At 39.7% G+C, this 14,309-nt stretch overlaps 1 protein-coding gene across 2 annotated transcripts in view; it reads right to left on the reverse strand.

The window, feature by feature from the left end:
• The window catches only part of LOC107377449 (synaptopodin-2), a 30,851-nt gene extending 17,164 nt beyond the window's left edge, over positions 1 to 13,687 (reverse strand). For both annotated transcript variants that reach the window (XM_015947024.3, XM_015947023.3), the window contains exon 1: positions 13,440 to 13,687. In XM_015947024.3, coding sequence (XP_015802510.3) covers positions 13,440 to 13,547 — 108 coding nt within the window. In that variant the 5' untranslated portion in view covers positions 13,548 to 13,687. The remainder of the gene's footprint in view (positions 1 to 13,439) is intronic.
• Between the last annotated feature and the right edge of the window lie 622 nt (positions 13,688 to 14,309).

A 14,309-nucleotide genomic window follows, 5' to 3' on the forward strand; every position in this document is an offset into this window, starting at 1 on the left:
ATTATGCGCTAAAGGCCACTTCAGAAGCTGTGGGTACACATGATGAGTTTAGCATCAAACAATCTGAGGACTGGCCTTGAGAAATGTGCTGAGATGCTTTGTAAATATTACAGATATGAAGATAGAATCTCCAGTGCTTCTTTGTTTACTTGAAAAAGTGTAAAATATGGATTGTAGTAAATAATTCCAAAAGTTTTTGTTTGATAATTCATGAACGAAGAAATATTTCTACAGAATAAAGTATAAAATGCCAGTTGAGACAAATTTTGAAGCCATGAATGTAAAGAAGGTGTAGAGCAGTGGCTCCCGACCTTTTTCCCAAGGGACCCCTTTTTTACCAGTAAAATTTTTGATGACCCCTCCCATTCTCTCTTCCAGTACAAACAGTATTAAGAAATGATAAAATTGTTCAAGCACATTTTAATATGCTTCGATTTAATAGAGTAATAGTAGGCTCCAGTACAGAACAAAGTCATTAACAAAACCAAACAGAGCATAATGTGCTTAACAGTTTGTATTACTTTTCTGAACGCATTGTTTCTTGTAAACACTGATAAATCAATCATTCCTTTCAATAAACGTTTGACACAAAAAATACACTGAGCAAAATGTACTTAAATGTGTATATTACTGTTTAGACTAGATTATTTAAACGCTGTGATTAATCAACCGGTCCTATCTTTAATGAACTTTTGACACTTGAAAATAAAACTGTGAGCTGAGCAAAATGTTCTTCAAAGTGTGTTACTTTTTCTGTACTAATTATTTCCTGTCTTAATATCAGTAAACGTTTCACTCATGAAAAACAAATGTGAGCACAATGTAGGGTATAAACTATTAATAAATGAAGTTTTAACCCCTTAAAGTGGAGAGGTCCTGGCGACCCACTGAGAGGCTTTGGCACCCCCTTGTGGGGGTCGGGACCCCCAGGTTAGGAACCACTGGTTTAGATAATCTGATGCCTACAGACACATAGAATCACTATGGAGTTGATCAGTGAGTCAGGAATCTGTCACGACGTGCTGCAGAGTGGAGCGGAGGAAAGGCGTGGATCCAGACCGGGGAGGAAACAGGCAGGCAGGTAGGAACGATTAACAAGGCTTTATTAAGCACGCTGGACAATGAAACAATGACACCACAAGGAACACAGAACAGCAGGGGTTTAAATACATGAGGAACGGGAGCTATGGTGATTGGGAAACAAGAGGCAGGTGGGAGCAATTAACGGAGACACAGACTACAACCTAGGAGAAGACAGGACAGGGTGTGACAGAAATTCTGTCACAGAATCAATGAGTGTACCTTTGTTGTTGAAGACTGGACTTTTGCTTTTCACACAAACATTTAGCAAGTTTTAGTTTTTTTATGTAGAGGTCACAATTTTGTTCCATCAGCAACATGTGAAATTACTAGGGACTTGATACGATACCGACACTTGGATCTGAGTACTCGCCAATACCGATTACCGATACCAAATTACCAATACTTCTACCGCACAAAAAAAATGCATTGAATTAGAATACATGTTTTATTTTCTTCTCTGCTTTCAACAGGAAAAGACTGTGAGGTAGATAAAAAATAAAATATATTAATAGAAAATATCACAACACTAAAATATAGGTGAACAGAAATGACAAGTTACAATGAAGCCACTTTCAGGCAACTGCACTGGTATCGGTTAACTTTTACCGATACTGGTATCGGCCCGATATCGATACCAGTATCGGTATCTGTGCATCCCTAAAACTTACAGAGAGTTTGTTAATCTTCCTGATTTTCATGTATAAATCGTTGGTTGCTGCTATAAAATAATTCAGGTTAATCTATCATATTGGAGACACACTGTGATATTTGAGAAGTGAAACAGTGACACAACTGAAGCTGCACTGGGGCTGGATCTCTCAACAAGACAATGACCTTAAACATTGCTCAACTAAGGTATTCATGCAGAGAAAAAGTAGAACATTCTGGAATGGCATTCTCAGCCCCCAGACCTGAGTATTACTGAGAATCTGTGGTGTGCGTTAAAGAGAGCTGTCCATGCTCAGAAGCCATCAGACCTGAATGAGCAAGAGGTGTTTTGTAAAGAACAGTCCAGAACAGCTTCAGCCAGAATCCAGACTCTCACTGGAAACTATAGGAAGAGTTTAGAAGTTATTTCTGCCAAAGGAGGATCTACTAAATATTGAGTTCATTTCTTTTTTGTGGTGCCCAAATTCATACACCTGCCTAATTTTGCTTAAACAATTATTGCACAATTTCTGTAAATAAACGTTGTTTCACTTCTCAAACAACACTGCATGTGTCTCCTTTGTGACCATCTGGTTTAATGATTATCGTAACAACCAACGATTTCTACAAGAAAATCATGAAGATCAACAAACCTTTGCTTCCCGCTGTTTCATTTAGGAAAAATTGACAAGACATTTGAGAATTTTTGCACACACGTGTTTCAAAATGTTTCTGTAGTCTTAAAACAACTTTAATGTAATCAATCAATCAAACTTTACTGTATTTGTACAGCACTTTTCATACAAAAGAAAATGCGGCTCAAAGTGATTAAAAGATTAGAATGACCCAATATAATCCATATTCCCATCCCTTCCCCACAAATTTAAAAACACTTGTGACAGTTGGGTTAGGTAACGAATGAAATGTAAAACATATCCGTTTATCCAAATGGCCTTATGAACATTCAGCCATCCAAAGCATCACATTGTATTATTTACAAAGATTTCTGTTATTCGCAGCAAATTACACTTATTTGCAACAGAAATTTGTTAAACGTAAAGAAATCGGTTTGTGGAATTTCACAATAATTCTGCTGAAATATGAATTGGCAACTTTACTGCAAATTAAAGGGGTTAAAATTGCTTTTGCACGAACCAAATATTTGAGACTGAAACTGTTTCAAACTCTTCATCGCTGGTGGAGTTGTGAGTTACCTGTCTGATGTTTGTTTATCGATTGACTCATTGATTTTAAAAGACAGGAGGACAAAATAAACTAAATTTACATTTCCTGAGCCTTTTTTGGTAAGGTATTTCTACGTCCCCAGCTCAGGGCCAGGGGTCTGCAGCTTGAGGCCCTGGAGCCTTATGGAGCTCCTTATATGACCATAAATGGCTCCTTTGATCTATACTGACCTAAACCTAACATTTATATTAAAGTCAATTTTGGGGACTTTAGCAGGTTTTCTGTCAAAACCTTTACAGCTGAATGATCCTAAAGAACCAGTAAGTTATGTTTTATCTCACTCCCTATTTTTTAAATGTAACTTTATGACACTCATGGTGATTGTGCTCCAAGTTCAACAGAAAAGTATCGTTATTTTTAAACATCTGAGGTGTATTGTTCAAATATTGAGAGTAGCTTTCCACATTAGGTGAAATTCTCTATAACAGCACATTATGACAAGAGACACTTCATAATAACAAATAGAAAAGTAAAGTAAAAGCATTAAAAGCTGTGTAAACCACTGCTGGTGATTGTCATACAGAACCTGATGCCTGTGTCCTTTATGCTGTTCCATCTTGGAAACTCAGATTTCTATTTTTATTCATTTTTTTTAATTGCTGAAGATTACAATAATAGTTCACTACCTTTGTGAATTTACCTGTAATCTATTTTCCTAATCTGGAAGTGTATGTGATACCTTAACGAGAGAATTCCCCCACTGTGGGACCAATAAAGTCTATTCTATTGTAATCATTTCTGAGAAACTGAAACAATGTGTTGAGGTTTGGCCACTAGATGGCAGTCACAGCTTGTATGACAAAACTTTTACCATTGAAGGAGGAAAGCATCATTTGAATGTGAAGTGGTGAACACGCAAAAACACACAAATCTCCAATTTGGTTTGTACTCCAACTCACAGCACACTATTGAACACTTTCTATTTAAAACACACAGGAACTGGTGATACTCTATATTTGGCATGTTTGTTGCAAAACCTACATTTAAAAAAATCTAAATGATTTAGATAGTCAAATAATACTAAAATCAGAGCCACCTGAACAATAAAAGGGGTCTACTTTGCTATAAACACGACAACATTTCATGATTTTCATTATGAATCCAGGAACTTCCGTATAAAGCCATTCAACCCAGCCCTCACTCTAGTTTTAAGAGAAATTCCAGCTAGTGCCTGTCCATCGGGAATCACACCTCCTTACAGGGAGGATGGATTTATCTGGAATGTTACCGAAAACCGACCCGCACTCTAGGAAAGGAGGAAAAATGTAGGGCGTTGATGTGCTTTAAAGACACGCCATGCTCTGTATGAAACTTGCTGCTTGTAAAACCAAACCCAGATTATCTGAATGCAATCATCCTGAAAAGAAAAGAAGATTAGGAGCTGCAGATGTAAAGGACTTAGGTAAAACCACAGGAAACGTCTCACTGATGTGTTGACATAGCTCTGCGTAGATCCAGCCTTCCATAGGTCACGTTGTTTTACATTTTTTGGCAAATAGGTTCCAGATGCCTGCACCGGTAGCACCAATGAAAAGTTTCAGAGCTACAATGTTTTCCCTTGGCTGACCAGAAACTGCATTTTAATGATGAACTAGTATTTAGTTTCAATTAAACTCAGGTGCCTCAAGACGTTTTTGACCACTACTGATCAACTTTTATGAGGTTTATGTGATTTTTCATCAGCTACTAGATGCCCCGTAGAAGGGCCTCAAAATCCCAACAAAGTTGGTGAAAGGAAACATCTGAAGCAGGGGTGGACTGGGATAATAATTCAGGCCGGGAATTTGAAACCCTCCCACACCACCACCACCCGATTAATGCTAAACACTAAAAGTGAGTCAGGTTGAGCGTCTATGGATGTAAGAGTGTGAATCAGCAAAAGAAAAGCTTCACGTGCGCCTTGTGCCGTTGCCCTACAACAGAAATATTTGTGTTCAGCAGCAATAACCTGTACTTATATTGCATTAAACATCCTTCCCAGTACTAGTAGATGGAATAGTATAGACTCCATCATCCACCCGAACCTGAAACTAACAGGTACCAGACCAGTTCATGTCACTACTGGGTCAACTACAGAATAACACTATGAGTGTGTGTGCTGGGGGGGTACATTCTGGTACATTCTTATTGGAGCATGAACCAGACTCTGTTCAGTTCAATTCAGTTTATTTATATAGCGCCAAATCACGACCAGACTCGTCTCAAGGTTCTTCACAAAGTAAACATTCCAATACAGGTCAGTTCATTAAGCCAATCAGTAAAAGTTCCCTATTTAAGGAACCCAGCATGTTGCATTGAGTCACTGACTAGTGTCAGAGTCTTTATAGCCATCTGCATACTAAGCAAGCATTTAGCGACAGTGGAGAGGAAAACTCCAGGAAGAAACCTCCAGAGGATCCTGGCTCAGTATAAGCAGCCATCCACCACGACTCACAAGGGATCGAGAAGACAGAGCAGACACACACACACGTCCCGCTCCCTCATTCCCTCACAATTGGACATGAGCCTGAGACACTTGAACATCTCCACTTGACTTTTTGATCTTCGTCAGTATTTTTGCATGACCATGACTTCAGGTTTAAGACATAATGGATAGACTTTATCAGATTTGGAGACACGGTTTAACGTTTTGATTGAGTTTGTAAATGAATACACTTTCCATGCAATCGTTCCACTACTATTGTGATGATATCTGCTCTTCCTCCTCTAACTGCTGCCTCTTCAGCACATCCTGAGCTCCTTCAAAGGAATCTCCTACCATCTTTATGCAGATGAAATCCAGCTGTACATCTCCTTTAAGCCCCATGAGATGTCTAAGCTGCAGATGTTACACACCTGCTTAGACTCTATCAAAACCTGGATGGCTGGGAGCTTTCTACAGCTGAATGAAGATAAGACTGAAATCCTCATATGTGCACCAGACTAGCTGGTTCCCAAAGTCAGAGACTCTCTTGGTCAGCTTGCTTCTCACACCAAACCTTCTGTCAGGAATCTTGATGTGACCTTTGACCCAGCTCTCACCCTGGATTCTCATGTCAGTTCTCTTGTTCGCTCTTCCTTCTTCCATCTCAGGAACATTGCTAAGCTTAAACCCATTCTGTCCCGCTCTGAACTTGAGACAGTTCTCCACTCCTTCATCTCCTCACGCTTAGACTACTGCAACTCTCTTTTCACGTGTCTGAGCAGAACCTCCCAGAACCGTCTACAGGTGGTTCAGAATGCCTGTGCTCGGCTTCTGACCAAGTCCTCCAAACACACCCACATCACCCCGCTTCTCCTCCAGCTTCACTGGCTGCCAGTCAACTTCAGGGTTCATTTCAAGATCCTGGTTCTGGTCTATAGGGCCTTACATGGACAAGCACCATCTTACATTGGTGATCTTCTTAGTCCCTACACCCCCAGCAGGTCCCTGAGGTCCAGTGATCAAAGCCTACTGGTTGTGCAGCGCACCAGGCTAAAGACCAAAGGTGACAGATCATTTGCTGCTGTGGCCCCCACACTCTGGACCTCTCTCCCCCTGAGCCTGAGATCAGTGGACTCAGTGGACTCCTTCAAAAAGCAGCTGAAAAATCACTTGTTCAAGCTGGCTTTTGTATGACCTTCTTCACCACTCTCTCCTTGTTCTGCTCTCCCCACCTATTCTACCTTCCTCAGGATCCACTGATTTCCCTCTTTCCTGTTTACTCTCTCTCTTTTTTAACATTTATTTTTTAATCACAATTGTCTATTTTTGCTCATTTTAAATATATTTTAAACATTTTCTAACTGCTTTTTTATATTTTTACAGTTTTTGTTTTTGTGAAGCGCCTCGTGATTTTTATCTTGAGAGGCGCTATAGAAACGATATTTTCTTCTTCTTCTTCTTCTAATAGTCAAACATAGCTACTTGACGTCGATTTGTTTGGATGTTATGAAACAAAAAAGTTGATAGCAACTGTTGGGCTAAAACTGAACAATTGGAGGTCTATCATATTACCCAAAACTGCCTAAATGGGAGGCAACAACACCCAGGCAGGCTGGGTCGACCAGCAAAGAACTTGAGGGTGCACGTGATGACCTCTTTTTCACAGCTCAACTCTGTAACTTTTCCAGACAACTCTCAGCAGATAGGCAGTATACAAAGATGTCAGACGCCTTGTCATTCTAATTCCCATTGAAGAACAAAAAAAAACGAAGAACTGGTGTTAACTCATTAGGTTTGAGAAACCGCGAGCTCAAGTGGGAGGTGCTGGGTTAAAACTGAACAATTAGAGGTCTAGTGCTACACCACCACTGAGAACTACGTCTCCCAGAATGCATCGGCAAAATGGCCACTGATTGTTGATGAGAAGCACCGATGCAGGAATGGTGGTGGCTCTCGGTTCTCCTTCAAACAAACTTAACAGCAACAAATGTGCAAAGGAAATGAAAAAGTTATGAGTCTGACTACTTATGTTTTGGCTGTTGTGCAGCACAGCAGGAAAAAGCAACCGTGTTTTACTGATTTCCTAACAGCTTAATGAGGCTCCTTTGGTGCATTATTAGTGCTGGAACATTAGCAACAAGAGACTATAAACGGTACAGTAATCCTGCAAATAGGAGTAGCTGTTCAAGCTGCGGGTGTAATTAAATCAAATAGACTTTAGATAGGTTTGCGTACCTGGAACGTTTACAGGTTTAGGTTAAAAAGGTTTTATCTGAACTGATGCATGTTAGCATTCCAAGAGTTGGAATACTTCAGCGATTATAGGCTAAACTGTTCTGTTATTGGGTTTTAAACATTTCTGGTTTGACATCTCTATTTGAATTACAGCAGAAACTCTTTCCAGGTTTGCTGATTTGTTACTAAACAGAAGCTAAGAGGATAAACTTTGTGTTGTGTTGTTTCTGTAGCTTTAAGTGACCTCATAAACTTTCTATCAGGACTCCAAAAAAGAAGAAAAATACAATCTCCTTTATTTGGAGAGAAGGTTTTAGGAGTGGAAACCCCAACACACGCAGTCTCTGCTCAGGAAACTAAACACTGTTCAACAACTTTAAAGAAGCTTCAAAAGCACAATCGGACATGAGAAAACCACATTTTCATTTTTATGATGTTCATGTTTCTTCGTTTTATTCCTTATTACCAGACTTGGCTTTGTGTGCGTACCATAAAACAAGATTAAAAGTTCAAAATTCATTCCAGATGACAAGAAAACTCCTCATTTATCATCTACCTCATGAGCCCTCTCTTGAGAACGGTGCATTTACAAGCACACCAGAACACTTTGGAGGCTGGAATAAGTTAAACTGGAATAAACTACACATTTAAGTCTAAAAATACACTGTGATGTTTCACATGACGAATAAAAGTTGATCAGGCTCTCGAAATGGGGAGCACTCCCCCACTCAGGGCCTAAACATCCTTGCTGTAGCTGTTGTTCTTGGCACAAACCTTTGCAAGGCTGTTTGCAGGGTGGAGTGCTGGTTTTTGTATATTTGTAAATGAAAATTAATAAAGACTTTGGCTGCTCAGAACCTAAACTGCCTTTTTTTTTCCTAGCGCTTATATTTTATGGAGAGATACCTCGATCCTGATGGGAAAGGAAATCAAATCATTTATCTGTTTATGTTATATCAATCAAACTTTAATATTAGCTTCAGAGAACTTTGTGAAAAGTAAAAAGAAATTGTTTAATGATTTTAAAAAAAGTTGAAATTAACGTCACAACTGCAACTTGAGTTATTTACTGGTTTTGTCGCTGAAACTCACCGAGTCCCTGAAGTGATCCTCTGGTGGATCTTTGATGTTGCAAGAATGCAGTTGAACAAAAACATTTACATCTTTGCTACTTGGACGAGTTGATGAATGATTTGTGCAGCTTCAATTTGTGCACTGCAATACCATATATAGAGTGTGAACAGCTCTTCAGAGAAGAGGCACCTGGCTTTACTCCTGTGAGTGTACACACACTTTACAGCAAAACAGACTTGTGTGCTAACTTTTGTGGTAATGAGTTTTCTGTGCTTTTTAAGCACATAATGCAATTCTCTGGAACATAAATACTGAAAAGAAAATCAGAAAAAAAATCGTGTTGCTATGAAATGCTACGCTATGCTAGCATGCTATGAAAAGTTGGGAAATAATATAATTGCCCACTTTGGATTGTGAGCAAAACATCTCAAGAATGACAGGACAATTTTAATGAAACTCTTGACTAATCGATAGATGTACATCTGATTAATGTCAGTCAACCCGACGGCTGCCACAACCACCGACCCTAAAGAGTAATAAATGGCTTCAATTCCACAATCTTTCAGCTATTAAGCTAAACTTTGGTGTGCCAGTAGCTCAGAGGGGCTCACAACACATACTCTGAACACAACCTGAATTGGTAATGATTGGATATTTATTGGAACTAAATATTTCATTAACTAAATGGATAAATTATGATGAAAATCTTTAAAAAAAAGGTTTTAGGTTTTGGGTTCAGTCGGATCAAAGACGATAGCAGCTAAATGCCTGCAGCAACAGAAAAACGACTTTTGGTCAAGTCTACTAACCTGGCATGCCACATGTGAATATCTAGTCTGGCCACTACCCATAGACAGAACTCAGTGAGGAGCGGGTTATACGGTTGTCTTTCAAACCGTCTCTGCGTGCTATTGGACAACGCACAACATGGCGTACTCACTACTACAGATGCAAGTCACTGGGGCAGTCGGCCATACAATGTTAAAGAAGACGCAAATACATCCTTTTTCTATATGAAGGACTTAAGTACCTCCATCTGCTCATGACTCAAAGAAAGCTCATTCTAAATATTCCAAAGTTGATGCCAAAGCCATTTCAAATGATTTGCCGCCATATTTTTTGTTTAACTCAGTCGCAGTAACATCCCGCCCACCAAACTGTGATTGGCATAACACCAAATATCTCAGAACAATGGTAGACCTGCTGAGGCCCCTATGGAGCATGGTTAGACTGACATGCAGAGCTAAATAATTTATCTTCAGCTACTCTCTGTCTATATTTCTAGGCTAACATTATATAGCTATTGAGCAAAGAAATGTGGCGCGGTAGTGGCTAATGCTTAGCTAATCCATAACTCATGCTAATGAAGTGGGTGAGATCTTTATTTAAATCTTTTTGCATTTACTGTTGGAGTTGACCTTGGTTATCTGCTAGCAAAACATCTCATGAGCAATAGTAGTAGTGTTGCCAGATAGTCAAGGGTTTCCAGCTAAAACACCAATTAACAATGCCACAGCACACAAAAACGTTCCAATGAAAATGTTGTTACATTTACTGTATGAGCACGAGTGCATATTAGAACAATGAATGTACCAAGCAATTTAACAGGAAGTTCCAATACGCTACAATCCAATGACAGCTGGTCACCACAATCAAATCTAATTCAGCTATGGAGTCATGCTTCATGTCAAATCTTGTATTTAAAAATTGTGTGTAAAAGGTGTGTAGATTTGTAATGTTTTAACTTCAAATTAAGCAATCAAATTTATTTGTATAGCACCCTCTACGACTTTAACTAAAGTAATGCAATGCAAAACAAAAGTAATGCAATGCAAAACAAATGGTAAAAATACAAAAGCCAGTGTCAAATGTGTTGAGGGGAAGCTAACAAGTAAAAATGGGTTTTCAAACGAGACTTTAAAAACCTGTAGAGTTGGAGCTTACTGCCCGAGCGAGCTTGTTCCAACGGGTTGGAGCCATTACCGAGAAGGCCTGGTCCCCACTTGATCTCAGTTCAGAGCGTGGGACTTCCGGCAGCTCCTGCCCAGCAGAGTGAAGAGCCCAAGAGGGGACACACCTGTGTAACTATGCAGCCACACATGGGGGGAGCACTGTGCAATGCCCTTGCACTTAGGAGGATCATAAATCTTGCTGATAATACACCGGGAGCCAGTGCAGAGAAGCTAGCACTGGGACAATGTGGTCCCTCCTTCTAGGTCAGAAATCTGGCAGCAAAGTTTTGAACAAGTTGGAGCCGTGCAGTTGCAGCCTGACTCAGTCCAGCATACAATGTATTATGTAGTCAACATGATAAAAGCATAGTACCACTGTTTCCAAATGGGCTTTTGACAAGGGAGGCTTTATCTTGGATAAATGTCTCAAATTTAAAAAGCATGCCTGTACAACCATGTTTATTTGTGCATCAAATTTAAGGGCCTCATCAATTTTCACCCCCTAAATTAGTGACCACATTCTTCTCGTGCTGGGCAAAGGAAGTAAGACAATCTCGCCACTAGCTCCAGCTCTTTCACCATGCAGGGCTGAGTATTATGACCTCAGTTTTGGACTCATTTGGGAAGAGGAAATTAGAGGCCGTCCATGACTTAACTTCAACTAAACAGTTCAATAATGCAGACACAGCCCCCTTCCCCCCTGAGAGAGGGACAAATAGATCAGGCAGTCATCTGCATAGAAATGGAACTTTCAACATGACGTTCAAGGAGGACCCCCAGGGACAAGAGGTAGCGTGTAAACAGAAAGGGACCTTGAGGGTCCCCCAGTCCGAGTCTTTCCCAAGCTGAAGAAGCTTAAACCATCCACACACAGAACCTCCTGTCTTCAAGATGGGATCTTAGCCATTGGAGAGCCACCTCTGTAGTACCCACCCGATTATGTAAATGATCCAACAGAATGTCATTACCTATCATAGGCAGCAGTCAAGTCCAGTAACAAAAGGACAACTGCATCACGCTTATAAAGATTATTGAAGAAAAACTAAAATCTGGTGTAAGTGTGTTATACACAAGGTTTACTATTTCAGTTTTCCTTCAAAGAGCATATTTTTTCTGTTTTTAATGCCCCGATGGGTGACAATTGCCAATCAGAGATGGAGACAGATCACGGGACATTGCTAATAACTGATCATTAGGGATGTATGATATATCGACATCAATATCGGTATCGGCCGATGTCAGTCAATATTTTAACATATCAGTATCGATCCATAAATAAAACTGGGCCGATATTAAAAACCTATATTTTTTCTTCTTGTTTCCATTTCTTTCATCTGTTTCGGGGGGGGGGGGGGGGGGGGGGTTGTTATTTAGTCATGTGACAGTGGTTGTAATCATCTCAGAAGCATAAATGTGTGTGCTGTGTGTATATAATAATGTAAATTCAACTTTAATCATTTTCATTCTATACAAAATCTGCTGATTTTAAAATCACTATGTCAGTATATCAGTATCAGCAAATATCAGTTATCGGCCACAACTGTGATATTAATATTGGATATCGTATCGGCCCAAAACTTTCATGTAGGTGCATCACTAATAATAATAATTGATTGGATGAATAAGATTAGCTTAAATTTGATAAATAAAATCACCTGATATGGTTACACTCAATGGTGGCTACAAATGTTAGCTATGAAGGTATTTCAAATGTAAAAGTGCATTTATTAGTGCTCATATTGGTCTCCATTATGAGCAAGTACTCAAATGTAAGTACTTATACTTAGCTGGAAAAAAATGCCACACTGCTGAGATTTTCCTGAAACTCTCAGAGCAAAATAATTACAACCGATACTAGATGGTCACTGAAGTTAATCAGCCCTAGCAAATCCAAAAAAGGTCCACAACTGAGTCAGTCTTACAGATCAAAGAGTAAATTCTTGTCTTGGTATTTACTGGGAGTTGCTCACATTGCATAATCTGATCATAAGGGAATGCAATTAAAAATATTTATCAAAATTCATTTCATTATAATAATTTGTGGTACAGTCATGTTTCCCTCACTCACGGCTCTCCAATCTGCAAGCATGACACATCTCTGTGTGGCCTGCATTGACTAGACTGGATAATGCTTTGCATATTGGATGGTTTAAACAAAGACCTTGGTGATACACAACACATTGATAATGATATGATCTGAGGCGCATCCCCTATACACTTAAATGAACCTTTAAGAAACTCCTACAATAACCAGCATGACCTTTTCTTGCAAAGGGCAGCTTTTTCTGCAGATCAAGACCTGAGAAAACTGAGCAAAGTATATTGGGCATGGAAGTAAAAAAAACAAATGTTATGAATCATCCTCCTTAAGATCCCGCATTCCTTCCTTATCGGAGTTTAAATTTTGACTTTACTTCGACGCCTCTGCATCTGCACACAGACGGCCTCCACAGGTTAGATCTGAATCATGCTTTGTTTTCTTGCTGAAGTCGTGAAAGCGATGAAAGATCGCACTGCCCTCACTTTCTGTCTGTTGCCTTGACCATATAAGGGTGCTGAGGAATCTCTCACCAAAACACAGCCAAGGCACACATGCATGCAGCCAGACACACAAAGAGCTCAATCTTCGAAAAGTTCCTTGGTTTCAGCTGGATTTCTCAACTCAAATGGAATTCAAAGTTCAACACAATGACACAATCCATGCGTTGCGGTGTGGAAAATCTGTCCCAAAAAGTTAAATTTAATTAACAAACTCACACAATCTACAGCAATAAAGTTATGAAAAGATAAACATGTACCTGGGAAACAAGGAGAGGTCTATAAGTGTCCCCTTCTCCCTCCTTTAAGGTGAAGCCCCAGGGCGCACCGCCGTGCAGGGTGACGCAGATGTAGTCTCCGGTGCCCATGGTGCCTGCAGCTCCTCAGCCAAACATCCACAGAGCTGTGAGCCAGTCCAGCAGCCCTGCACAGCGTCCACCTCCTCCACAGCACCACTGGGTGATCCTCACATCATCTGGGCTCCCAGCGTGAGTTTAATCCACGTTTCATTGCGTCACTACGCATGGAACCGCCCGTAGGCGGTGCAATAAGCGCAACCGGTGGGTTTTTTACGATGTTTTTTATACGCTGGTGGTTTTGTTAAGACACCAATAAGCAGCTGCATAACAATCAAAGCAGCTTAATGAAAAACATACGCTCAGTTGTTTATCAATGGAAGAGAACTGGACAAAGATAATTGTTCCCCTCTTACTGTGTTTCAGTTTCTGTATTCTGTTCTAATAAAAAATAAATTCCCTTGAAGTAAAAAGCCACAGGATCATTTTATGTTCAAGAAAGGCAAAATAAGAACGTCGCATCTGTTAAAAGAACACTAAATAACGTTACCTTGAAGATTTAATAATTTTCTTACGGTTTACGCTTCTTGTTGCTTAAATGAACAGCATAAATACACTCTATGGTTAAATCGTAGTTTACATTATGTGAGACTGTATTATGACATTACCTGATTAGGATGTCTATGTTTTTTAGTGAATAAAGAGTAATATTCAAGGATGAAACTGCTTTATGATGCTGACGTGTATGGATTTCCTCTATATCGCGCATGCGCACCGGTAACACATTGGTCCGCTCCACTTGTCAAGCGGCTTACCAAAAACGGAAGTACAACA

The sequence above is a fragment of the Nothobranchius furzeri genome, chromosome 2 (assembly GCF_043380555.1).
Source record: "Nothobranchius furzeri strain GRZ-AD chromosome 2, NfurGRZ-RIMD1, whole genome shotgun sequence".
Taxonomy (NCBI): domain Eukaryota; kingdom Metazoa; phylum Chordata; class Actinopteri; order Cyprinodontiformes; family Nothobranchiidae; genus Nothobranchius; species Nothobranchius furzeri.